Here is a 26,747-nt window from a genome sequence, read left to right as displayed (position 1 = left end):
AAAAACATTATTTAAATTTTACGATATTTATATTATTGTGTTATATTGGTAAAATATTTTTGACGTTGTATTTGGATGTTTTAAATTTACAAAACACTGTTGTTTTCTGGTTGGAGATTTATAACACTATTGTTTTTAGTGACGATTTTTTAATCAATAAATCTCATTTCCTTTAATAATAAAGCTATCATGTTGGGCAGTTGTTAAAAAAAAAATGTATCTCTTCTAATCAAGTTGGAGTTTGAAAAACAACTCGATATATTTATTTATTGCTTGTCACATCACATTTTTTAATTAGCACTAGGTACGATCACATTGAATAAAACAATATAATTAAATGAAAAAAGTGAAGAGACAAGAGAAGAATAAAAAATTCTCAATGATATATGGACGATTGAATTATAAACATACCAAGAAAATTTGTATTATCTACTCTATAAAGTTCAAAAAATGACTTATAAGTTGTTAGACTTTAAATTTGCTTTCTAATAATAAACATAGACACGAAATTAAATCAAGAGTTAATGATTCGTTAGAAATAAAGGCGAGGTAGAGTGTGATTGTGAAAGGGAAGAAGGTAAGGGGATGGAGAACATGGGAATGTTATTAAATTAAACAGAGTCAAAAGAATCAATTATAGTACTAATTTTATCCACAACTCTCTAATAAATAAATAAACTTGAAGTTAACTTTACAATAATTGAACCTGAATAATTGTTTGATTTAATGTATCTATATAATTATTGTGTTAAAAGAATGATCTACAATTCAAAAAGAAAATCTGCTTTACTATTTTTTTAAGTAAAAGTGTAATGAGTGGCTAATACAAATTAATTTCCCAAAAAATACAAATATCAAAGCAGCAGGTTTGTATACATATATTAAATTTCAAACATTGCAAAGCCTATATAATAAGAAAAATCGACGACTAATCTTTACAGTTTGGTTCCAGTCAGTTCAACTTTCTCAGTTCAGTTTGATCGATTAGATTTTCTCGTCAATTTTCTCTCCTTTTTTGTCCTAAATGGTCTATTAAACGCGTCACCTTTTCATTTTACTTCAAATATTTATATTATATATATATATATATATTAGGTCGAGTCGGTTACCAAGACGATTGGTTTTTCAAAATCTTTTAATTAAACCGATCACGAACATTACTTTTAATAAAACGAACACCAAGCGTTGATTCGGTTGATTTCGATCGTTCGGATCGGTTTTTCGGAGCGAATGTTTGCCCCTAATTTTTCTATTGGTTACAATTGGGGCCCACTTCTTTTCTTAGCCTTATATCTCCTAAACTTTAAGGCCACTTGCCCATTGGGCTTTCTTTGTGTGGGCTGTGGGCCAGACTTGTAAAACTATTGTTTTTTTTTTTTTTTTTTGTTTTAAATGGTGACATTTATTCTTTCTTGGGCTGTTTCCTTTTTTAAATTTTTAATTTTTAAATACCACATCTTAAAAAATACATTTTTTTTTTAATAAAACAGTACATATAATTTGATGTTTTCTCTTAAAAAAAAACTTAATCCTATATGTGTGTGTATTGAGCCACTATTATGATATACAATTAATGTTTAAATTAGTAATCTCTTTATTATTATTATTATTCTCAATTACTTTTTTAAGAAAGGAAAAGTTCTCAAGTATGCACAATGTAGTACTTAATTGTTCAAACAAAAACTACAATGATAAGAAATTATTACATCACTATATTTAAAATAATATATATTGAGTTTTTTTCTTCACATGCTTAACAATTTGAAATTTAAATAAATATTACTAATTTTATCATATTTATAAATATTTGTTTTTATTTATTTTCCTATATTTAAAAATATTTTCAATAGTTTTAACTCCCAAAATTACAATTAAGGTATTCTCAGGAAGCCTCTTTGTTATTTTTATTTTTCCTTATTGTCGTTAATTTTATATAAGTTTTTTAACCTATAATTTTAGCTCTTCGTTTTCATCAAAACAAATAAATAATTTTTTTAAAATAAATAAGCATATAATTAATTATTGTTGTTTTTGTATTTAAGTTCGTAAATTGCACTATTATAATAATTATATACTATTTGCCAATGATTTATTGTTAAATTGCAATTTTCTTTCTCCATCGTAAAACCTTTGATTTTCATACCTTAATATATTACATAAATATAAACATTTTTATTATTCTAGACGTTTAAATATAATATGTTCTCTTTAATATCTCGTTTAATGATAATAAAATGAAAAGAAAAACATATCGCATACGTACATATTATCATTATTATTATTGTCTTTATTATATATAATAATGTAATATTGGTTTTTCTACGTCAAGGAAGCTAAAATTATAAAAAGCTTATATATGGTAAAACAAAATTAATAGCTTTGATTTAAAATATTTAGTATGTAATTAGTAATATAACTTAGTAGTATAACTATGGTCGTATGTAATTTCAACATATAATTCAAAGTAATTTATTTATTTATTTTTTTTTATCTATCAATATTTAACAAGTACTTTTGTAGTAAGAAAAACCATTACATATACAAATTAGTTATAAAATATTACAAAACGAATAATCGCTATTAAAAAAAACGAATCTACCTCGATTTTGTCACAATTTAAATACAAAAAAAAAAAAAATAGAAGATAAAAAGATATAGAAAAAAAAAAGTAGACAACAAACTTTTAGAAAAGTTGTCAATAGCATGATCATGTATGGGAGAGGAAATCAAAAAGTTAGTTTGTATGGTGGATCGATTTTTGCCCTATTTTTTATTGCTAGATATGCACGAGCAATTTGACCGTCCCGACTTGTTATGACCATGAATACTTTTAAGATTTAAGCATAAAACAACGTTTTTAAATGACCGTACATATAGCAAAATCTATTATACTAAATTTTTATTAGCAATATAATTCATGATCACCATTTCCACTGTGTTATATCTACAAATGATTTAAGTTTGATATTATTATATTTGTAAATATCTCGTATGAGATTATTTAAGTTTTCAATTGTTATAATCCATGATAAAACCCTTTGAAAACTTTCACACGACATATAACGTAAACTATTTTTTTGTAATCATTGTCTTTTATTATTTGTAACGAAGACCGAAATAGTATAGTATGTTATTTTGAAAACGACTCCAATTAAAGGACCCCTTAGGGTTGTACTTTTACAATTAGCACATCTATTGATTAGTGTTAATGTAGTGTTTAATTGAGCACGTGGATGTTAAAAAGGAAAAAGAAGAAGAAGGGCAAAATTGTCAATGACGAGAGATCTCACAAATGATTATAATAGAAGGGGAAGAAGAAAAAAAAAAGGGTATAAAAAGGGCATAAGCATAAGCCTCTTCGCCACCCCAACTCGAAACCTTCTTGTTCATTATTATATTATTGTTATTCTTTGATTGAGGGATCCTCTTCTTCAAAGATGAACAAGTTGTTTCTTGAGCCCTTCCGGAAGTTGGCGACGGCCGGTGGCGGCAGCCGCCGTGGTGCTCGCTGCTCCACAAAGCCTCTTGATCATAACTGGCAATTCAATCGTCCTTACATTTCTGCATTTTTGCCTTCCAATGGCTTCTTTTCTTCCTCAGGTTTACCCTATCTCTCCTATATATATATATATATCTCCCTCTTCTTCTTCTTCGTTTTGCATGATGAGTTTGCTCTTTTCCTACTTAGTTGTTCGAGACTTGAAGAGTTACACATGTGTCCACCTCTCATTATTACACTCTCTGGTTTAACAACAGTATAATTCAGTAAACAAAAATGTCCAATATTCTTGATAAAAACAAAAGTTACAAAAGTTACGTACTATTCAATTAAAAAGATACAATAATTAACTAACAGAAGTTACTAATTATAACGTTTGAGAAAACTATCATGCATACTCATGGGGAATCAAATTAGTTTATCACACTGGTATGAACCTTTTTTAGGATTTCTTTTTGTAGAGTTCAGAATTTTTATTAGAAAGTTTAGAATTTGAATTACTCTTTATTGATATAAATTTGATACGTTTAAAAACGAGTTATACGATCCATTCTCGATTACACCTACCACCTTTTAAGCAAGGGGTATATATGTGTTGTATTTGATATGGATATAAATTAAATATGATTGTTTCATGATTTTTGAAGCTTTTTGACGTTTGCACTAATTATGAGGATAGAAAGTTATTACAATCATTATTACATTTTTGTACCCTTCTAGACTTTTTTAGTTGAATATTCTACACATGGAGATAAAAAGTGAGTATGAGAAAGTAAAAAAAAAAAAAAAAAAAAAAACTTGATTGGATAATTTTAGTGTTTTTTTTTTTTTTTGTAATTTTTCTTTTCAAGTGTGAAAATATATTATTTCATAAAAATTTGATATATCTAAGGATCACTTGCGGAAATTTTTTTAACTTTATTTAAGTAAAAATGAGTTTTTATGTGAAATAATTTTTTTCTCCGATGATCGATCTATGTATTTAATATCCATATCAATTTATATGTCTTGTCTACAAACTTTAAAATATTAAATAAATTTTAGTTTTGTTTAACAAAGGTTTGAGTTTATAATTTTGTGTTTTTGTAGGTTGTTAACTTTGACATTTATATATAGTAAATTATTAATTTTATATGTTGGTTTTTTTTCTTCCCTACCAATATATATACACTAAACAATTATTATTATTATTATTTTAATTTCTGATTTATAAATCTCAAACTAAGTAAGTAATCACACAAAATATAAGTCTTGTTTATTGTCAAATCACAACAAATATTTGACACTTTACCAAATTAAAGTAGGTAAATTTCAATATTTAACATCACATTTGTCATGAAACATATTATTTTGTATACTCTGGCTATGATATACCTTGAATTATGTTACGGATTAAAATTAAAATACAAAAAAAAAAAAAAAAATAAAGGGAAAAAGAGAGAGAGAGAGAGAGAGAGAGACAGAAACTTTTGGAAAAGTTTTTCAATAGCATAATCATGCATGGGAAGAGGGAAATCAAAAGTGATTTTATATGGTGGATTATTATATTATTCATGATGATCTTTGTCAAAAATAATAAATAACAAAAATGAACCAATTGACATGACATCTATTCAATTTTGTTTTCTTTTGGCTTTTATTTTATACAAATATTCATCCCCTTGGCTTCTAATATTGGTCATCTATAACAATAAAATTGAAACACTTTAGCAAAATTAATAAATAAATTATCAACCATTCATAACCTTCTTTTCATAATTAGTTTGTTTTGTGAAGGGTAATTATTTCAACAACAATAACATAACATATAGTTGTTTGTTAATACACAATTGCATAAGTTTAAATCGTTAAAATAATACCAAAAATTAACGTATTTCAATTGGTTTCGAGGTTTCTTGTTTTTGTCAAAGATAAATTTCAAAATTTGTTTTTACGCATGGATTGGGAAAATTAGGTTAGAATTTAGTCTATATAATTCCAAAAGTTAACGTTTTGTCTTTATGGTTTGGTAGAGTCTCATAAATGGTCTATATAGATGTTTTATATATATGAGAATTTTATTTAATTATAAGAAGTAAATTCTAATTTTTTTTTATCGTAAAAAGACCAAACTTGTAATAATTTAACTTTTTGCATAGTTAAAGTGGGAAGAGGAGAAAATAAGGCGAAAGGAAAAGGAAAAGGAAGAAATTAATTATATGAAATAAGGAGAAGTGGAGAGGAAAAAAAAAAAGGAGTTGTGACATCGATAACGACCGTGGATGGAAAGAAGTAGACCATAGAGAAGGGAGAATATTTATGTATATAACGACAAAGTTAAAATGTCTACTTTAACAAAGAACAAAATCAAACTATTATATAATGAAAATTATAGAGATATCAAACTATCACTATTTGAAATATGAGCTTAAGATTAACATTTGTAGAAACAACTTCGTTTAAGTATAAAAATATTTGTTAATTAGGGAACAAATATGTTCATTGTTTAAAAAACTATAAATGATATTATTCGAAAGAGAAAGATAACGACTAAATACACGAAATTAACTTTAATTTATATATATATATATATAAAAGTTAAATTAGAACTTTGGTAAGAAGTAATGAAATTTTATTTGCAATTAACTAAATAAATATAGCTAAATTAGCCTAAAATAAATGTAAAATTAATATGACAGAAAAGAAAGAAAAAAGATGGTCAATATAATACAAGATTATTGGATAGTGATATGTGGGGGGAGGGAAAAAGTTTGTTGGACTCAAATAGTGAAAACCATTATTGAAATATGGATTTATTTATTTTCTTAAAAATAATACAAATCTAAATAATAATAATAATTATTATTATTATTATTTTAAAGAAAATCTTAGAGGAAACCTTGACCAATCCCAATCCATTCCAAACTCATGGGTCACCTCATGAGTTTCAATCATATATATATATATATATATATATAGTTTGAGATTTTATGTTTTTTTTAGGGTATTTAATTAAATCTTTGAAAACCACTATTGATAGATTGGAGTTAACTTCTAAATATGTCCTCAAGGTTAATTATAAACATGTTTCAATTAATTAAGACCATTGATTTACTTTTATTTATTCCGTTTGAAATCAACAACTTCACCTAAGTGAATTTACCAAAATTTAAAATATACGTAGTTATAACTAAATAATTAGAGAAAAATAAAATATTAAAAATTAGGATTGTAATTTTCACTAGTTTTAAATTATATTGTTAGTCAACTATTTAAAAAAATATGGTTTTAATAATAATAATCATAATAATAAAAAGAATCTAAAATTTTACATCATACACAATATATGTATCTGTTATTAATTTTTAAAGTAGAGTGGTTTAAGATAGAGATTTGAGCTTCTAACTTAGTCATCCTCGAACTTTAAATTTAATAGTGATTTAATGCATATTACTTAAACTTCAAATTTCTTAAAAAAAATTTGAAATCATTTAAAGAAAATTGGTAATGAGAATAATTTAAACAATTGGATAAGTACATTTAACGACGTGTTAAAATTTATGGATAATATTCGTTGTCCGTACATATATGTGAAAAAAATGATGTGGCATGATATGGATCTCAAATTTTATCCTTTTTAGTATATTTTTGGAAAGTAAATGAATGAAATTTTAAATTATGGGAAAAAAAGAAGAAAGAAAGAAAAATAAAAAAAAGGATGAGTAGTTATTATGGGATGATAGAATTTAATTAGCTGCCAAAGTTTGATAAAGGATAGATAATGTTAATCCACGTTTAGCTGACTCATTTTCCTCTCAAATGTTTTGTTATAATTAAATTCTATTTGCATTTCAGTACTTCACCTATTGCTTTTTCTTTTTCTTTTTCCTTTTAATTATTATTAATTAATTAATTAATTAATATGGGTTTTTATATTTTAAATAACTTATTAATATATAGTTGATTATAACCATAGTTTATCTCTTGAAGATGATATGATAGTGACTTTTATTAAATAATGTTCTAGATTTCAATAATAACTCATATGTTTGATTTTGATCAAAAGTATATGTGTCTTAATCTATAAACATAAAAAGCTAAACACGTGATATAAATGCGAATACTATTTCAAATACTAGATTTTTAATTCAATAAATCAATAAATATACTTTAAAAAGCCATATTGTATACTCATGTAAATGTCAATTCATGAATTTTTTTTTTGTTGTGACAATTTTCTAAAAATACTTTGCTTGTTGAGGCCAATCTTGAGTTTGTTTTCAAGTTGTAATTCTCTTAAAAATACATCCTATTTCAACAATAATAATATAAAATAAAAAAAAGTTTTTTTTTAGAAAAATATCAACCTTTCATTGTATTTGTTGGATAACAGCTTTGTTTATTTTAATTTGTAAAAAGCAATTTTTTTAATTAGATTTCTAAAATTTAACTTAATTTTGTTAAAACTAGTAAGTGGATAACAAAACATTTAAATATATGAACGAACTTGAAGTGGTATTTATAAATTTAACTTTAAAAAAAAAAATCAATAACTAAATAGGATAATTTTAAGGTGTTTAGATAAAAGAGGAAAAAGAAAAGCAATAATACTTTTTAATTCTCTAATAAAGTATAGTATCACTCAATATTGAATTGTTCAAATTATGAAATCAATCGAAGAAACCTATGTTGTATTTCATGAGTTTTAATAAAGTTTATTGAATGACAATTCAATGATAAGAGTTTGATGAAATTAGGGAGTGAATTAAAAAGAAAAAAATATATATATATAAAAAAAAAAAACAGAGGTGAAAGGGAACGATAAAAAGAAGAAGAATATCTAAAAAGTTAAAAATTTGACTTTTGTTCAATGAAGTCCAAATGTAAACGTGGCAGAATGTTATTGGCTGATGGGGCAACACGTGTCTAGAAGGCTTTCTGTTTTGAACGTTTCTTTTGGATTAGTTTAGTTTTAGGGAAAAAGAGAGGGAGAGGGAGATTTTAGTAAATCCAATAGAGAATTAACCTTTTTTTTTGTTTTGTTTTGTTTACGTAATTTTCAGTTGAGGACTCGGAGAGTAACCAAATCTCCGGCAAGGACTTGTCTCCGCCATTATATAAAACCCCGAATTCTGAGTTCAAAACTCACAATACCAAAGTTATTAATCCAAAATCTCATTCGGCCAATACTTCTCTTCGTCCTCCTCCATCCTTTTCTTCTTCCATTCGCAGAATGACGATCCTCGTCCCTCAGCGCCAATTCGGTACGTACGCCCATTATTTCAATAAACCTCGTTTAATTATTTCGATTCCTAACGTTTTATTGATTTGGATTCCAATGTGTTTTCGTTACGTTGTTCTTGTTTTTGTTGTTCTTCCTGATTTCTCTTAAATTTCTCTGTTCCATATTGCGATCATCTTCATTATTTTGTGTTACAAACCCTCGATTTGATCTTTTCACTTTCCAATTTTAATGCACGATTCTGTTTGCTTATTTTTCATTATGTTTCGTCCAATATAAATCTAATATTTAGTTTATCAATTATTTTTAGTATATATTTACATACTATCTTTCAACTTTGATAAAAAAAGTATTTATGAGATTAAAACTTCTTACTGTTATTCAATGAGTTAATGATTTTAAACTAATATTAGGACGGATGCATTTAAGATTATTCACTAATTGTGAACTTCTTCGTTTCAAGTGTTCTGTAGATAAATTACAAGTCTCACACTAGTTTTTTAAATTTCAATATAATAATTCAATGCAATCAAATTTCAATATATATATATTTCTGAAATGAGATATTATCAGCATCGGAGGCTGGGACTCAGGCGATCTCCTTGGATAGTAACGAGTTGGTATTGGACGGTGGATTTATAAATCCTAAATCTTCACCAAACGACGCCGGTTTCTTTGCCCCCGAAATCAACTCCTTTGGCCATTCATTCAGGTCAGTTAATTTCTTCATCCCCAAAATCCCCTAAATTTTAATATACATTTATTAAACGGATTAAGATAAGATGAGAACAAAATAGAACCCAATATTCGGCTTGATTTTGTATAATTTTATTTGTGTGAATATTTATGTTTTTGTAGGGATTACGATAATGCAGAAAGTGTAAGGCAAAAGACAGTTGAAGAACTCTACCGCTTGAACCACATCAACCAAACATATGATTTTGTAAGTTCAATATAAATTAATTAGATCTCATAGCTATTAATATTCGTTAATTCTCTTAGTTTAAGATACAAATTTGATCTATATGCTTTTAAAAATTAAAATAAAATAAAGTTACAAATTATATTAATTTTATAGTTTTAAAATTTAACTTGATTTGTATAGATAACTTAAGAATTATTATAAAATATATAGAATAAGGAACCTTAGAATTTTACTTTTTAAGAACTTTTTTAATAAAGCGAATAATTTCCAACTTCTAGAATTTAGAAACACAAGTGCTTTTTGTGAAATATTTCCTAAACCGACCTTAAAATATGTACTTTGTTGTTCCTTATTCTTAATTTTATTGATTAAATAAATATAAACAACCAGTTTCAATTATTTTTATTTTGTAATACTTATTGTGATAAAAAATTGAATTATTAACCGAAATAAAAATTACAAACTTGGTTAGCAGATAATGAACTGTGTGTATATATAAAATAAAATTTTGTTAAATCATTGGACACAAAACTTAAAGAGGCGAGATCAACTTTTACGACCATAAATGATTTAGTTTTAAGTCATTGGGTTTACTAACAACCCATATGAAAGGTACTATTTGTATTATATATGCATGCATGAAATTAGGGTTTTGAAAAGTTGTATTATTTTTTGGTTGGGAAAAACAGGTAAAGAGAATGAGAGAAGAATATGGGAAATTGGACAAGACAGAAATGAGCATATGGGAATGTTGTGAGATGCTGAATGAAGTGGTTGATGATAGTGATCCAGATTTGGATGAGCCTCAGATTCAACATTTGCTTCAATCTGCTGAAGCCATTAGAAAAGACTATCCCGATGAAGATTGGCTCCACTTGACTGCTCTCATTCATGGTACTTCCTCTCTTTCCTTTTTTTTTTTTTACTACTTTTCAATTCCCAATAAATCACGTTGCAATTACATCCTTAAACTTAGAATTCGAACTGGATTTTTATAAGTGAATATATTTGACTCTTGAATGGTTGCTTTTAGATCTTGGAAAGGTTCTTATGCTTCCTGCCTTTGGAGGGCTTCCACAATGGGCTGTTGTTGGTATGACTTGTCTAAAATTTCATTTTAAAACTACTGTTTAATTTAACAATTAGCAGAATATTGGACATTAATTTATTTTTTAAACTTCATGGAAATATTTGCAGGTGATACATATCCTCTTGGTTGTGCTTTTGACAAATCCATTGTCCATCACAAGGTAATTAAAATGTGTAACCCTCAACTTTTAATTACTAATTACCATTGCTATTTCACAAACTACAATTAATCCAATTTATGGTTTTTGAAAGTTAATTTAATCACTTCGGTTATTGCACTCTTTATTATATATGTATGTGTAATAAATAGTGCAATATTAGCATTTCATGTTATAAAATTTGAAAATATATTTACAGAGTATTGCTATTCCACAAATTTAGATATGACTAACTTTAATATTTTATTGAAAAATACAAGTAATACCATATAATGGTTTAATCTAAATTTGAATATTTTAAAGGTAGAAACAAAAATAACAAAACAACCAGAATTATCATATAAGTCTTAGACGACTTTTCAATATGTGCAGTACTTCAAAGACAATATAGACAGCTATAATCCAGCTTACAACACAAAGTATGGAATCTATTCTCCCGGTTGTGGACTCGACAATGTAGTAATCTCTTGGGGCCACGATGACTACATGTACTTGGTACATATACGATATATTTTACGACTTATTAAATCAAAAACCATTTAGATTATATATTTTTTTTTTTTCTTTCCTTGCCATAAGAGATGTATTAATTCGTACATTCAAAATCTCTAGGTAGCTAAAGAGAACGGAACAACCTTACCTGATGCTGGATTATTTATCATTAGATATCACTCATTTTATCGTAAGTTTTCTTTTTTCATAGAACATGATATAAATTAATCGTAAATACACATGAATGATGATTATTGACAACTATTCTTTTTGTTTTGTGTAGCACTGCATAAAGAAGGAGCATATCAACATTTGATGAATAAGGAGGATGCTGAGAATATGAAGTGGCTTCACATTTTCAAGTAATTTTAATTCCATTGTTTATTTATTTATTTATTAGTATTTAAGTTTGTTGATGAGAAAGCTAATAATTATTTTAATTGTATCTTTGCTACCAATTATGTTCAGCAAATACGACCTTTACAGCAAGAGCAAAGTTCTGGTTGACGTAGAAAAGGTCAAACCTTACTACCAATCTCTTATTCAAAAGGTAACAAACTTTATCAACTACACTTTTTACTTTATACTTCATTTTTGTTTATTAATGAGCAAATTGAATGGAAAGCTTATTAATATTTTCTTTCATTTTTTTTTCCTACAGTATTTTCCTGCCAAGCTCAAATGGTGAAGATGCATACCAAGATGAAAATGATGGTTTCATGAGCAATGACATAAAACGTGATGGATTCTTGAACCAACAATTAGCGTCAGTTGTATAGGATATTAATTGTTGTTGTATTTAGTTTGTGAATCAACGAATGATCGAGTCTATCCACAATTTTATTTCCTAAGTTCATCTTTCTTTGTGTGTGAAGTATTCATCTAAGCCAAACTTTATTGATCTAAGCTAAGTAATATTTAAATGTTTCTAAATATAATGAATGAGTTCTTGTTTTTTCCATTGGATAAATATGTTTCACTATGAAAATCTCTCCCTCCATATATCGTGGAACTAAAAGAAAAGGAAGAACATTCGTTTTTTGTTGTTGTCAATTTTGAAGTTTCGAGTTTCACTTTAAAAATGTTATAATTATACATTGGGGTTTCACATTTTTAGAATTACACTTCAATTCTAACTTATATTTTAATGATTTTTTTATTAAACATCCGCTTTAACTTCGGTCATGTTTAGAGAAGAAACTAATCATTATAGGTGGATTATAATAGTTTGTATTTTAGGTGCAAGTTGATAACAATGTTTGAAGTGTAAACTATTTGAGAAAGAAATTGCAAATACGGTAGAAAAAAAAGTGATGAAAGTAAAATAGTAAAAACAAGTAAATGGTAAAGAATAAAAAAATGTAAAATAGTAAAAATTGGTTTATGGTAAATGTTATGTATAAACGGTATTGATTGTTGATTACATAATAGTAATCCGTTATAATTATTAGTCTTATAATAGTTTTTAGTCCAAAACACCATTTTTAATATCTTCTTTCCTCAAATAATAAAATTAATTTTAAAGTTACAACTTATAAATTTTTAAATTAATCAACAACGTCATAAAATAAGTATTTAATCAAAATTTACAATTAAAAATATAAATCTTGGAACTTAAACAAATATAAAGTAGAATAATGTAAATTATCAAACATAGAAATAATATGAAAATAAAATTAAATATTTTAAAAATCACTCAAGTATGTAAAAACTAAATTCTATTTAAAATGTAGGATTGTTTTTATTTTATTTAGCCCTTTAATTATAGCCATTCCAAGTTGAAGTGTTTCTCATATATTATTTTCCTCCAAATAATGACTCAAAATTGACACCCTAATGATGAAATCAATAATTACTAATTAGTTTGTTTTACTTAATTACTTAGGTTAGGTTCAAATTTGGTTTATTTGAAACATATTCCCTAATAGTCAAAGAATATTTGTCATTTTGCATAAAGTGTAGAGAGAAAAGAAAAGGGTATTTTAGTGCAAAATGGAAATTAAGGTGTGACATGCAACGTATACAAACGTAAAAGAATCAAATTTCTCACTTATATGTATTTAATTATATTATCACCTTCCAATTAATTAGCATATCTCTTTATGCTCATACATTTTTATTTTTATTTTTTCCCCTTTTCACAACTATTATTTTATGCACAAAAGTTTGAACATGACGCCAAATGCTTACACTTATTAAATTATTAATTTATGTATGAAATGTTGATTTTTTTTTTTTAAAAATAATTGTTGAAGATTGTGTATTTGAAACTTAGAAGTGAGAATTGAGTTGTATATACCAATTTGATTTCAAATCTCTCATCCAATATATTGAACTATAGAATGATAAGACATGTATTAATAAAATATTTAATAAATTAGGTGAATCTTATGTCATCAATTGCCACATCCACTAAAAAACTAATTTAATGAGATTTGAAAAAAAAATAAAAGAAAATAAAACATCAATGTCAATTCTTTTTGACAAAGTATAGGTGTAGTTTATGGAATCAATTACATGGAATTAAAAAGTTTAATGCAAAAATAAATAAAATAATTTTACAAAATATTAATTATAAATGAATAAGTTAACAATTTTTGGTAGGCCGAGAAAGGCCCATTTGGATTGTTTTGAAATGGGCCTTTACTATTAAGCCCAAAAATAGCACATGGAATCGGGAATATAAATTTTCACACGTGTGATGCACGTGTCAAGTTGTCTCCTTCGTCCTCCCCCTTCCGACCGTCGAAACTCGGGTCTGCTTTTTTTATTTTTTTTTTGTTCCTTCTGAGTTCTCTACTTTTTCGGCCACTGCTTTATCCCTTCTCTCAGTTCACTTCGAAAATTTTCTCCCAACTCCTTCAACTTCCACGATTGTCAATTCCCACCCCCTTATACTTTCACTCGTTTACTCCCACTCAATTCCCACTCGTTTACTCTCATTTTCTACACAATTCTATGTAATTAAAGTACTTCACTCAAAATTTCCCCCAAATTCAGCTCGTTAGTCTTCTTTTCTCTTATTTGGAATCTGGGTTTTGTAAATTTTGCAAAACCCATAAGACTTTTTTTCTTTTACAGATAGTAATTCGTCTCTGAAATGGCTCAATACTGTCTGTACACTTCCCAAGCCTTCTTTATCAGCTTGCTTGCCTTTCTCAACTTTAGCATTTGTGTGGAATTTTATTATGGGGATGAATTTTCCATCATCAGCTATGATGGAGATTATTCGCCCCCTTCGCCTCCTCCACCGGCCCCCTTTCCTCATCCTCCATCATTTTCGTGTGAGGGTGATCTGAAAGGAATCGGGTCACTTAACACAATTTGCGAGCTGAATTCCAGCTTGAGCTTTGGTGATGATGTGTATATTGAGGGAAATGGTAGCTTGTATATTCTCTCCGGTGTGAGTTTAAGGTGTCCCCTAATGGGTTGTACTATACAGATAAACATGAGCCGGGATTTTTCTCTAGGTCATAATTCGCTGATAGTTGCAGGAAGTTTGAGGATTGATGCTCTAAACATTAGTTTAGTTGATGGGTCTGTGGTAAATGTGACGGCGTTGGCGGGAAATCCGCCGGCACAGACCAGTGGAACGCCGTCGGGTTATCAGGGAGCTGGCGGTGGCCATGGTGGCCGGGGAGCGAGCTGTGTGACGGATAATACGAAGCTGCCAGATGATGTTTGGGGTGGGGACACGTACGCGTGGTCTTCTTTGCATGAACCATGGAGTTTTGGTAGTAAAGGTGGAACGACTGTTAAAGAAGAAAGTTATGGTGGGGAAGGAGGTGGGAGGATTTGGCTAGAAACAAAGAATTCAATCGAAGTTAGTGGTAATCTTTATGCAGATGGAGGTGATGGTGGCATCAAGGGCGGAGGAGGTTCTGGTGGCAGCATCTATATCAAAGCCCAGAGAATGTAACTCTCCCCCCCTTGTTTTCTGATTTTTCTTTTCTTCTTTAATCTCGGATTTCACTAGATATATTTCAGCTTCAGTTCATTGACTTTTTGGCTCGCCTGTTATTAAGTGAGTGAGATTCTTGTTTACTTTGAGTTGGAATGATGCGTGAAATCTTGAAATATGTTGATGTGATTGTTTGATGGTCAAGGAAACAGAGAGAATGCACTTGCCTTGTGAATTAGTGATATGGCCTTTCCTTACTGTTTTAGAATGCCGGAGAGATAGTACGTACTTCTGAATATTATGTCGATGTTGAGTCGTTGACACTGGTGTCAATTGGTATGTTTTACTTCTTCTGGGTTAAAGATTTTAGTAACTATGGCGTGACTCAAAGCGATTTTTTTTTAATAATCCTTTCGAGGGTGTGGGATATCTCATCTCCCTTTTCGTACCTCCTCTTTTGGTATATATAAGAGAAAGATACGAAGAATATCCCATTAATATCAAATATCAATAAATATCAGGATAGTACTGTTGTTCAAGGTTGTTAGGTTAAGGAGTGAGAGAAGGTTGAGTATAGGGTCTTTAGTTTCGTAATAGTTTGACCTTACGAGGCTTTTTCATATGTTTCTTCAATTTATGAAGGCCAATTTATTAGATAGGTCAAGCCTTTTAGTTCTAAATCATTATTTGCAAGTGATCTAGGAGCACACAGGTAATACAGTTCCTCTGTGAAGAGCAGGACTGGAAGTGGCAGGTTAAGTACAGTTGGTGGTAATGGATTTGCTGGAGGTGGAGGTGGAAGAATTTCCATCAATGTTTTTAGTCGGCATGACAATACAGAATTCTTTGCTCATGGTGAGGTTATATCGTGTTAATTGAAAAATTGAGTGTTGTCATGGGGTTTCTGCTCTATAATACCATCATAGTGCAGAGAAGGATAAGAATGAGAAAGAATGAAATATAATATAGTGACCTTTATGTGTTGTTTGTAGGGGGGAAGAGTTATGGCTGTTCTGAAAATGCGGGTGCTGCAGGAACGTATTACGATGCTGTGCCTCGAAGCCTTATTGTTAGCAATGACAACTTATCTACTCAGACGGATACACTTCTTCTAACATTTCCCAAGCAGCCTCTTTGGACAAATGTGTACATTCAAAACCATGCTAAGGCTTTGGTTCCTTTGTTTTGGAGCCGTGTACAGGTTATATATCTCTGAGTATATGCTTCCACGGTTATGCAGATTATTATTTCTCTGATTTCTGTTCTCATATGGATCATGCAGCTTGAGTGTTTTTTGACCTGGACTTCTTGAGTTGCCTTTTTTTTTTTTTTTTTTTGATTATAATCAACGCCATCTTTCTATTAAGGGGAAGTGTTGTATTTTTTCCCTTTCTTAGAGAAGAAAGAGTAATTTCATCAGAAAAAAGGATTTAAATAACCAGAATTCCAAGAAAAGGGCAGATGCTTGCTTGTTTGGTGGTTCGTTGAAAAGTAATCAATCATCACATTCAAATAATAACAAATTTTGTTACTTCTTTGGGAGTGTTTTTTTTTTAAAGAAGTGATTATATGATTTGTTTATAAGTGATTTATTAAAAGTGATTCTCATCAAACCTTCTTCATATTTGGATTTATGATTTTAAACATGATTTTCATCCAATCAAAGTTGATGTTGAGTGATTAAAGATATTTTTGGGATTGATTCTGAACTTGACAGAAAGTGATTTTAAACCTTTCAAAATCACTCCAAGACATGCCCCATCCTAACCTATTAACCTAAGCTCAGCTTTAGGATTAAGTTTCAATTTTAGACGCCCCATTTGAGAGAATTCGATTTTGTTTTATTTTTTTGAGTGGAAATGAATGTTCGCAGATGTGTAATTTCATCTTAGCATACAAAATTTTTCTACCTTGCTATTTTGAGACTTGCCTGCAAGTATTACCAAATATATGAGGAAGGTATTGCAAGTACCAATTGTTGTTTCTTATTCTACAAAGTAAGTTCTAAGAAGACCATTTAAAAAGTTTATTGTCTGATCGAGGTACACTACAATTTTTAAAAATATAACATCAAACAATTGACTAAGACACTTTGCAGTCTTGTTTTCCAAATTCGTACTCTCTTTGATTCAACATATTGTTTCTCCAATGGTAGAACAATTTCTTTCTATTATGTACTTCTATGGTGAAATGCTGCTGATTCTTCACGTAGGTTCAAGGACAAATTCATTTATCAGTTGGTGCAGTCCTGTCCTTTGGGCTTGCTCATTACGCTTCATCAGAATTTGAGTTAATTGCAGAAGAGCTTCTTATGAGCAATTCTGTTATTAAGGCAAGTAGCAGCTCCTTTTGTTTCCCATCTATTGAGAGCTATATTTTAGCCAAAAATTATTCTTTGGACTTTCTCAAGAGTGTGTTTCATATGTAATTAACATTTTCAACACAGTACTGATTCATGAAGTTTTTGTTTCCCTTTTAACTCGTGGTGGCATGACTAGCCATGGCACTATATCTTGGACACATGACAAAAATCAAGCTAATCTGTCCTGTTTGTTATGGGGTATTTGGCAGAAGAGAAATAGTAGAATCTTTTGTGGGATTGAGAGGGAACCTTTCTCTTGGGCGCCTCGCCAACTTTACTGTTTCTTTCTCTCTGTCATTTTCTAAACTAACAGTTTTACTGTTACTCTCGAGGCATTATAATAAGTTCTATTTATATTATTTCTTAGGTCATATTTCTTTTTAAACTAGAGACCCTTCCTCTAGGGTGCTCCTTTCGTGGGATTTTTTTTATTTTATTATTTTTTATGGCCTCATATTCCAACTTGTAAGTTATTGCAGTCCTGCAAAAGTTTCTTCCTTGGGCCTGTTTGTTAAGGCACGTTGTTATTATTAGTTAATTATTATTATTATTATTATTATTTTTACTGCTGGTCTTAGACTTGTATTTATATATATATAATTGAACTTATTTCTCTATTGTTTCAGAACCATACATGCTGTCTTTTCTGTGACAGACTGTGTGGATGATTTTAAGGTTGCTTGCCTGAAAAACGACTTTTTGGGGCACTTTGATGTTTTTAATCCTTTTCTTCGGTCCCCATTACTACTTCAATAGGCTAAAAAATTTCATATTTTCTTTGTTTTTAATTGGTTGGTACTTGGTTATTGTGGATTACCGAGCCTGAGTTATGTTTGTCAATTATTTTTCTTTTTCCGTTAATAAGCAGATGTATATATCATTTTTTTAAATGTGAAAAACTGAGCTATCATTGATATGGCAGATATATGGGGCCCTTCGCATGTTTGTGAAAATGCATTTAATGTGGAATTCCAAAATACTTATAGACGGCGGAGACAATGAAATTGTGGCAACATCTCTGCTTGAGGCCAGTAATTTATTGGTTCTCAAGGTATTTCATACTTCACAGACTTCTTATTGACTAAAATTTATGATGTAGTAAATCATGCTCATTTATCTGTGTTTTTGTCAGGAGTCATCTTCTATACATTCGAATGCAAATTTAGGTGTTCATGGACAAGGATACTTGAATCTTACTGGACCAGGAAATCTTATTGAAGCACAACGGCTTATACTATCATTGTTTTTCAGTATCTATGTAAGCTGAATTAACTTTCTTTACTGTTTAGAATTCGCTTAAACCGTACATATAAGAGCATGCACATTTTTTTTATTGTTTGTTTGTACCAAGTGTTGAATATCTACTTGATAATATTAAGGTTGGGCCTAAGTCATTCCTCCGAGGACCTTTGGACGATTCAAAAGCCAATAAGACGTAAGTTTTCTAATGTATGATCGCAGATCAGTAAATTCGTTTTTGTTTCCCTAACTTTTCTATAAATTTGCAGGAGACCACGGCTCTACTGTGAACTTTCTGATTGTCCAGCGGAACTACTTCACCCCCCTGAAGATTGTAACGTGAATTCCACATTGCCCTTCACTCTTCAGGTGTCTCATTAGCCAGATTGACCACTAAGTAGTTATCTTGTGTGGAGAATATTATTTTTGAGATTTATTCATTACACTGAACATGCTTTTCTTTGTCTAATCTGATATTGGTTTGCTTGGCTTGTTTCTGCAGATTTGTCGAGTTGAAGATCTAACAGTTGAAGGCACCATAACTGGATCTGTTATTCACTTTCACTGGGTCAGGGATATATTTGTTTACCTATCTGGTGCAATTAGTGCTTCTGGTCTTGGTATGCATTTTTCTTCCAATTATTTTGTTCTTACCTGGCAGGTTCAAGTAGTTTTAATGAAAAATTGTTAATATACCGCAGCTTCATCTCAACTGAAGGTTGAACATATTACATTACACTATTGTAGATAAAATAAAGTTTTCTGTTGTGCTTCGGCTATGTATCGTTCTTCTTCTTCTTCTTTTTTTCCATTTAAATTGATATCTTAGTTTTATCTTGCATCCTTTGTGGGTTTTCGTTATTGTATGTCATTGCCTCCATCTTTTCTTGATGAAAGTTTGGTTATTCATAAGAGGAAAATTTTCCATTATTGCAACTCACCATGTTTTGTACTTGGTTGTGCAGGCTGCACCGGTGGGGTGGGTAGAGGACGAATTTTTGCAAATGGTCTTGGTGCAGGTGGTGGACATGGTGGGAAAGGTGGTGATGGATACTATAATGGCACCTTCATTAATGGCGGTGTTGCTTATGGTGATCCCGATCTCCCTTGTGAACTTGGCAGTGGTAGTGGAGATGGTAGTGTTGCTGGTGAAACAGCAGGTGGTGGGATTATTGGTAAGTTGTGATTCTTCCTCTCTTTCTCTGGTTTTGTTTATTATTTATTATTTTAGTTAATTTTTAATAATGTTTATGTTTACTTGGAATGAAATTCCATTGGTGACGTAAGGGACATTTTTTCTTTGCGCTACTTATGCTTATATAATGTTGTCTCATTAAGTTTCTATAGGTAGAGCTCACTTTGTAAGTAACTAATTATGAAATCATAATCTGCATGGGGAATCAATTCTAATGGCTTTATATTGTACTCTGTACTAATTATGCTGCTCATGGGTTTGTTGGGCTCGGTAGGTTGAGCAATAGCTAGGACCAACGTTTATTTGGGATACCTGTACTTGTTCACAATTTTATATTTCAGATGCATGCTGACAATGAACTCTATTTTGTGCATGATTGTACAGTGATGGGGTCACTAGAGCACTCAGTAGTAAGTTTGTCTCTCAATGGGTCCCTTAGAGCTGATGGAGAAACCTTTGGGCGAGATGTTGGGGGGCAAGGTGGTGGGGAATTGAATGTTGGTCCTGGAGGTGGATCAGGTGGAACAATTCTTTTGTTTGTGCAAACAGTATCACTCAGTGAATCTTCTGTCATTTCAGCTGTTGGAGGACAGGGCAGTTCAAATGGTGGGGGTGGGGGTGGGGGTGGAAGGGTTCATTTTCATTGGTCCGATATACCAGTTGGGGATGCATATCAACCTATAGCAAGTGTTAAAGGAAACATTTATACTGGGTTTGTGCCAATTCTTCTCTTTTCCCCCTAATACTTTGTTATTCTTTGTTCATGATCTCAACTTTATTGAACGGTGACAAGGTAAAAAAATGTTGAATAATTAACTCTCTAGCTTTGAATGTTCCTCCAAAAAAAACAAAAAGACAAAAAAGGAAAAAAAGAGGTGAGAACTTGAAACAAGAATAAGTAAAAACAATATCCTTTGACATTTAATATTTTATTGATATATCTGTAAAATTGAAATCTCGATATTTGACATTTTGATTGATATTTTTGATCCTTGGTTTGAAGTCTATGTTTCTTTAGTAACAGATGGTTAGCCGCTTTAGTTGATAAAGAAATTGATTCTTTTACGTTCTACGAATATTTTCCAGGGGCTTAAATTTGTTTTATTTAATTTGATGACGACCTTATTGAAAAATTGATCAAGTTGATCATTGAAGATCTTAGCTGTTTCACTTCTCTTCTATGCCAGGGGAGGCTTAGGGAGCTATCATGGTTCTGACGGTGAAAATGGAACCATCACTGGAAAGGCCTGTCCCCAAGGACTTTATGGTATATTTTGTGAGGTAAAGCCTCGTTATAATTTGTCAGCATCCTTCTATTTGTAATTTTAGGCCCCCACCAGTCCACCCAACGTTTTTGCATGTTCTAAAATTTCTCCTCTTTGTTGGCCACTTTGGATATCTTCTTGAATAATATTGGCCTTTTCTTTTATATTTTTGAGTGACGCAATTCAACTTTAATGAGGATAATTTTATGGATTGAATCTCGAAACAAAATTTAACTTGTGTTTTAAACTTGGGTGTGACAAATCTTTTTTTAAATCAATAAATTTATTAGATATTTTATTTTTTTGGAATATTTTGTTTGCCCATTTAATGAATTTAATTCTTGTAGAACTCTTTTAGCAATCATGTAGTTTTAATTGACTGTGTAAAATAGCTTAATTTTTGCCCATGCTTTGGAAATGGAACTTCAGGAGTGCCCTCTTGGAACATTTAAGAATACCACTGGATCTGACAGAGGGTTGTGTACCAAGTGCCCATCTTATGAGCTTCCTAATCGTGGCATATATGTTAGTATTCGAGGTAAGGTCTTGCTGAGATAATCATTGTTGAGCATTTATTTTTATTTGGGGTTGAGGAACAAATTTCTAATAAGACAAATAAAATGTGCTTGGAGATGCCAAATAGTTAGGACTGATAATCTGGGTAAAGGCTAAAGAAGCTATAAAAAATATAATCAACTACTACAGCTTGACATTCAATTCTGCATAACAAGAATAGAATTTCCGTTTATATAATTTGCTATTGACTCCCAAGAGAACTGCTAGAGAAAAATTGGGATATATTTTTGTTAGATTAAAAAAATTGTTCAAAGAGTCAATTTACGGATATCTAATGAATTGAATTTTCTGAAAAAAAAAAAAAATTCCTTTTGATACTGCTGATTTGCAAGAACTTAAAATGGTTCTTTGGGAAGTTGTCTCTGTCTATTTCATCTTTTGTGCGAAGCTCGTAGGGAACGGTTCACAATGCTTTATCTTACAAAAATAATATTTTGATGCTTCCAACAGGTGGTGTTGCTAAAAGGCCTTGCCCCTACAGGTGCATTTCGGACAGATATCACATGCCACAATGTTATACAGCTCTCGAGGAGTTGGTATATGCTTTTGGAGGTCCTTGGTTATTTGGTCTTATTCTTGTTGGACTCCTCATCCTCTTAGCTCTAGTGTTGAGTGTTGCACGTATGAAATATGTTGGTGGCGATGAGTTACCAGCGACGGTACCTGTTCGACAGAGCTCTAGAATAGATTACTCCTTTCCTTTCCTGGAGTCATTGAATGAGGTCTGCCTTCAACTTTTCCCTTCCAGTTCCAGTGCTCACTTCTCTAAGTCACTGCCAAAAGTTAATTGCCTTCCTTATGGAAACAGAATTTTTAAGTCAGTTTATGTGAAATCTTATCTTTCAGGTTTTGGAAACAAATCGAACAGAGGAGTCCAAAAGTCACGTGCATAGAATGTATTTCATGGGCCCAAATAGTTTCAGTGAACCGTGGCACCTATCTCATTCTCCTCCTGAACAAGTAGCAGAAATTGTGTAAGCAGTCTCACTTTTCTGTTGTAGAAGAATAATATTTGGGTGACAATTTTCAGTTCTCAGTGGAGAATGACCGGTTACTTTTCTGCGAGATTCCAACTTTCCCCCCAGAATTTTTTATTATTGAAGTAAACATGTATGACGAACATCTTCTGAGAACATTATTTACTTGACAGATACGAAGATGCATTTAATAGATTTGTGGATGAAATAAATGATTTGGCTGCTTATCAGTGGTGGGAAGGTTCAATCTACAGTGTTCTTTCTGTTCTTTCCTATCCACTTGCCTGGTCATGGCTACAACACTGCCGGAAAAAGAAAATGCAATGTCTTCGTGAGTTTGTTCGCTCTGAATATGATCACTCTTGCCTACGTTCATGCCGATCACGTGCTCTTTATGAAGGTCTCAAGGTTTGTTCAAAAACTATTTTCTTCATTTGTTGGCTTTTTTAATAGCATTATATTATTATCTTATCATGAATTGAGATAATTGCTAGGAACGCCACATGTAACAATACTTTCGTTGAGGTGAGCTAGTTAGGATCTTATAATCATAAGAGGGTATTCTCAATGTGGTTAACTGGATGTCATTGGTTTCTAACAGCTGAATTGACAGTGTCAGGCAACAATTTTTTAGTGAACAGGTCTTATGAAAGGCATCTACGTTAATAATTCAGTGGATACCATTTTTTAATTTATATAGTCCACGTTCCACCAAAAAAAATTTATAGTCCACGCCATTGAGCTTAGAACAAGTAAAGAAAGTAATGTGGTGGGTATAATGCGCTCTTTCAATAATTTTGATAGAGTTAGCGGTTCAATAACTTTTTGCTTCAGGTTGCTGCTACTCCTGATTTAATGCTTGCATATGTGGATTTCTTCCTTGGGGGAGATGAAAAGAGAGTTGATTTTCCTCCTCGTCTTCAACAAAGATTACCAATCTCTGTAATTTTTGGGGGAGATGGAAGTTACATGGCTCCTTTCACCCTCCATAGCGATAACATTCTAACCACATTAATGGGTCAGGTTTGTCCATTGCCTAGACTGATAGTTGAGAATCCATTGACTTCTATTTGCTATCTAATGGGAGACACTTGTTTTTATTGTTAAAAATGATTTCTCAGTCTATTCCACCCACACTTTGGTACCGGCTCGTGGCTGGACTCAATGCTCAATTACGGTTGGTTCGTTATGGACACCTGAAGAAGACTTTTGAACATGTAATTAGTTGGCTGGACACGCATGCTAATCCAACTTTAAGTGCCTTTTGTATGAGGGTCGACCTTGCCTGGTTTCAGCCCACAGCTTCCGGATATTGCCAATTTGGGTTATTGTTATCTGCTTTGGAGAATGATAACGTGCAGCCATATGCTGAAGGCCAACACAAATTACTAATGCCTGAGAGACGGTCATGGTAATAATTTTGAATCTAACTTCCTTCATGGGTCTCTTAACGGTTAATTAGAAATTTTTCCCTCAACTTGTGCAGTTTACCTAGATTTGCGGATAGGAAGCCATTGGACCAGTTACAAATCACTGAGCAGAAGATGGTTCAGAAACGAATATTTGGTGGAATTATACAAGCCAAGAGCCTAGAAGCTCTTAAAGAGAAGAAAGATATATCGTATCCCATCTCTTTCATGATATACAATACTAAGCCTGTTGGCCATCAGGTGGTTATTCTGCTGAAGTTTAAATTTGATTATACCTTTTGATAATACCATTCTAACTTCGGTTTCTATTCTTTTTTTCACTCAGGATCTTGTTGGTTTGGTAGTCTCCATGATACTTCTAGGAGATTTTAGCTTGGTTTTGCTCACTTTGTTACAGATGTATTCTATTTCACTGCTCGATTTTTTTCTTGTTTTGTTCGTCCTTCCTCTTGGTCTGCTATCTCCTTTTCCTGCTGGGATAAATGCGTTATTTAGCCATGGACCTAGACGCTCAGCAGGCCTGGCACATGTTTATGGTCTGTGGAACATCACATCCATGATTAATGTGGTGAGTAATTCTTGGCTACAATCTTTTACTATAATTTCAACTTGAGGTTAACGCAATATGGTTTCTGATGATATAATACGCTTTTGGTTTATTAGTTCCTGTAATTGCTTCCTTTTATCGAAGGTTCTGCAAGAACTACTGTTCCAAAATTGATCCAACTTGAATTTGATTCCCATTAGAATCATAGGATATAAGATTCTAACCCACTTTTGGCACTTTCTTGTTTGTTACAGGTAGTTGCTTTCATTTGTGGGTTAATTAATTATTTATACCATTCAAATAAAAAGAATCCCAGCTTTCAGACCTGGAACTTCAGCATGTGAGTAGCCTCAAATCAATTGCTACTAGCTTGTCTAGTCATTGGAGGAAGTATAAATTTTTTTGCTTGCTATCGTTGATGCAGGGATGATAGTGAATGGTGGATGCTTCCTGCTGGATTAGCACTCTGCAAAATTATCCAAGCGCGACTAATTGATTGGCACGTTGCAAATCAGGAAATTCAGGACCACTCATTGTATAGCAATGACCCAGAGGTTTTCTGGCAGACATGAAGAAGAATGTATTTATAGGTAAATGTGAGAATGAAAAACATCATATTGATTTTTTTCTTAATTTAATTTGTTTGTGGTGAGAGATAGAATATAGCATTGATTAGGTAAAGAACTTGTGGTCCTAGTCAAAGTTTTCATAGATTTACGTTACCCCTTCATATACAAAGTTGTTAGCAAGTGTCTACCCAATATTTTTCCCCTCTTCCCATGTGTATTTTTTGTACATATTATAGTGTGGGCCCACGTCAAGGGTTGACAGATTTCTCAAATGTATTGCCATAAACCTTAATGATTTTATATACAAATGTTGAATGTATATCACATTTGCTTCAGTTTTCAATGGTAGATATTTATGTTATCTTCTGCTCTGCAACAATGGAAGCTTTAAATTGTTTTGCAGAAAATTTCCTTTTCACCAACTATACGTAGTTTCTCTAATTTTTTCATTATTTGGAGATTCTTTTAAAAAAGTTTCAACTGAATTTGTCACCTCTTTGGTTGGCTTTCTTTGTCAAGAATATATGAATCTTACCTCGCTACCCTCATTAGAATGGCAGGGCACTGAAAGTATTCAAAGTTGTGACATAGTCGTCCATTCCTTTGCTTTATTATATGAGCCATCTTTATATCTTAAATTTCAGAAGTAATTGAAAATGTTGGTTTCGATTCTTAAAAATCTTTGTTTAAAACTGTTTTGTTAGAAGTCTGTTATGTAGTTTAATAAATAAATAAAAACAATTTACATAGTGGAGAAGAAAAGTTTTGTTCTACATAGTTTGGAAGATAGTAAGGTGGGAATTCATTTTCCCCTAAAAACTGATATCCTTGTTGAATTTTCCAATCTCTTAATTGGGAAGTTTATGTCTTGAAAAATACATTAGAAAGGATACACCATACACAAAATAATAATAATAAATATAATAATAATAAATAATGGTGCCCAAATTTTTTCGAAATTTGAAAACCGAAAAAAAAGGTAAATTTTAGAAATTTGTTTTTTATCCAGAACTTGGCTAATAACTCGATCATCGTACTTAGAAAGATGCGTACCAATATAATAAATCGAAAGAAAACAAGTTTAGTTTTAAAAAATATGCCTTGATTATCGAACACGACTTTAATTCTCAAATTTTTTTTGAAGCATACCAAAAAGTAAACAAAACAAATTTGGTCCCTTATAATTTAGTTCCTATACATGGTCTTTAACTATATGAAGACTTTATTAGATCCATATAGATTATTTATAAAGTCATCAATTGTTATATATATATATATATTGAAATAAAGAAATCTTTAGGT

General features: G+C 30.8%; 2 protein-coding genes across 3 annotated transcripts; both read left to right on the top strand.

Moving 5' to 3' along the window:
• The first annotated feature begins 3,196 nt into the window (after positions 1 to 3,196).
• LOC103498333 (inositol oxygenase 2) lies at positions 3,197 to 12,345 on the top strand. The gene is made up of 12 exons (XM_008460914.3): positions 3,197 to 3,600; positions 8,542 to 8,742; positions 9,294 to 9,432; positions 9,579 to 9,663; positions 10,335 to 10,539; positions 10,679 to 10,738; positions 10,843 to 10,895; positions 11,265 to 11,387; positions 11,505 to 11,574; positions 11,668 to 11,746; positions 11,853 to 11,934; positions 12,046 to 12,345. The coding sequence occupies exons 1-12, from the start codon at positions 3,438 to 3,440 to the stop codon at positions 12,070 to 12,072; spliced, it is 1,287 nt and encodes a 428-aa protein (XP_008459136.1). The 5' UTR covers positions 3,197 to 3,437; the 3' UTR covers positions 12,073 to 12,345.
• Positions 12,346 to 14,125: 1,780 nt separating this feature from the next.
• LOC103499644 (uncharacterized) lies at positions 14,126 to 25,780 on the top strand. Of its 2 annotated transcripts, XM_051084907.1 has the most exons (22): positions 14,126 to 15,299; positions 16,025 to 16,140; positions 16,278 to 16,486; positions 17,498 to 17,617; positions 18,570 to 18,698; positions 18,780 to 18,905; positions 19,027 to 19,082; positions 19,156 to 19,255; positions 19,389 to 19,506; positions 19,852 to 20,061; positions 20,466 to 20,793; positions 21,269 to 21,362; positions 21,776 to 21,884; positions 22,373 to 22,644; positions 22,769 to 22,896; positions 23,073 to 23,307; positions 23,734 to 23,922; positions 24,021 to 24,310; positions 24,386 to 24,569; positions 24,655 to 24,897; positions 25,131 to 25,216; positions 25,301 to 25,780. In XM_051084907.1, the coding sequence occupies exons 1-22, from the start codon at positions 14,485 to 14,487 to the stop codon at positions 25,446 to 25,448; spliced, it is 4,305 nt and encodes a 1,434-aa protein (XP_050940864.1). In that variant the 5' UTR covers positions 14,126 to 14,484; the 3' UTR covers positions 25,449 to 25,780. The 2 variants fall into 2 exon arrangements, with proteins under 2 accessions (XP_050940864.1, XP_050940865.1); XM_051084908.1 differs by lacking the exon at positions 16,025 to 16,140 and having other exon boundaries at positions 15,152 to 15,299.
• The last annotated feature ends 967 nt before the right edge of the window (positions 25,781 to 26,747 follow it).

This window comes from Cucumis melo, chromosome 5 (genome assembly GCF_025177605.1).
Source record: "Cucumis melo cultivar AY chromosome 5, USDA_Cmelo_AY_1.0, whole genome shotgun sequence".
NCBI lineage: Eukaryota > Viridiplantae > Streptophyta > Magnoliopsida > Cucurbitales > Cucurbitaceae > Cucumis > Cucumis melo.
The sequence above is the reverse complement of the archived record's forward strand: the minus strand, read 5'-3'. Positions and strand labels throughout refer to the sequence as shown.

Excerpts from the sequence above, each read along its gene's own strand:
- LOC103499644 (XM_051084907.1), top strand. The coding sequence starts at position 14,485 with ATGGCTCAATACTGTCTGTACACTTCCCAAGCCTTCTTTATCAGCTTG. Across the intron at positions 20,062-20,465 it reads AGCAGGTGGTGGGATTATTG|TGATGGGGTCACTAGAGCAC; the intron begins GTAAGTTGTGAT and ends ATGATTGTACAG. Across the intron at positions 24,311-24,385 it reads ATGCCTGAGAGACGGTCATG|TTTACCTAGATTTGCGGATA; the intron begins GTAATAATTTTG and ends CAACTTGTGCAG.
- LOC103498333 (XM_008460914.3), top strand. The coding sequence starts at position 3,438 with ATGAACAAGTTGTTTCTTGAGCCCTTCCGGAAGTTGGCGACGGCCGGT. Across the intron at positions 3,601-8,541 it reads TGGCTTCTTTTCTTCCTCAG|TTGAGGACTCGGAGAGTAAC; the intron begins GTTTACCCTATC and ends CGTAATTTTCAG. Across the intron at positions 11,747-11,852 it reads AAGTGGCTTCACATTTTCAA|CAAATACGACCTTTACAGCA; the intron begins GTAATTTTAATT and ends AATTATGTTCAG.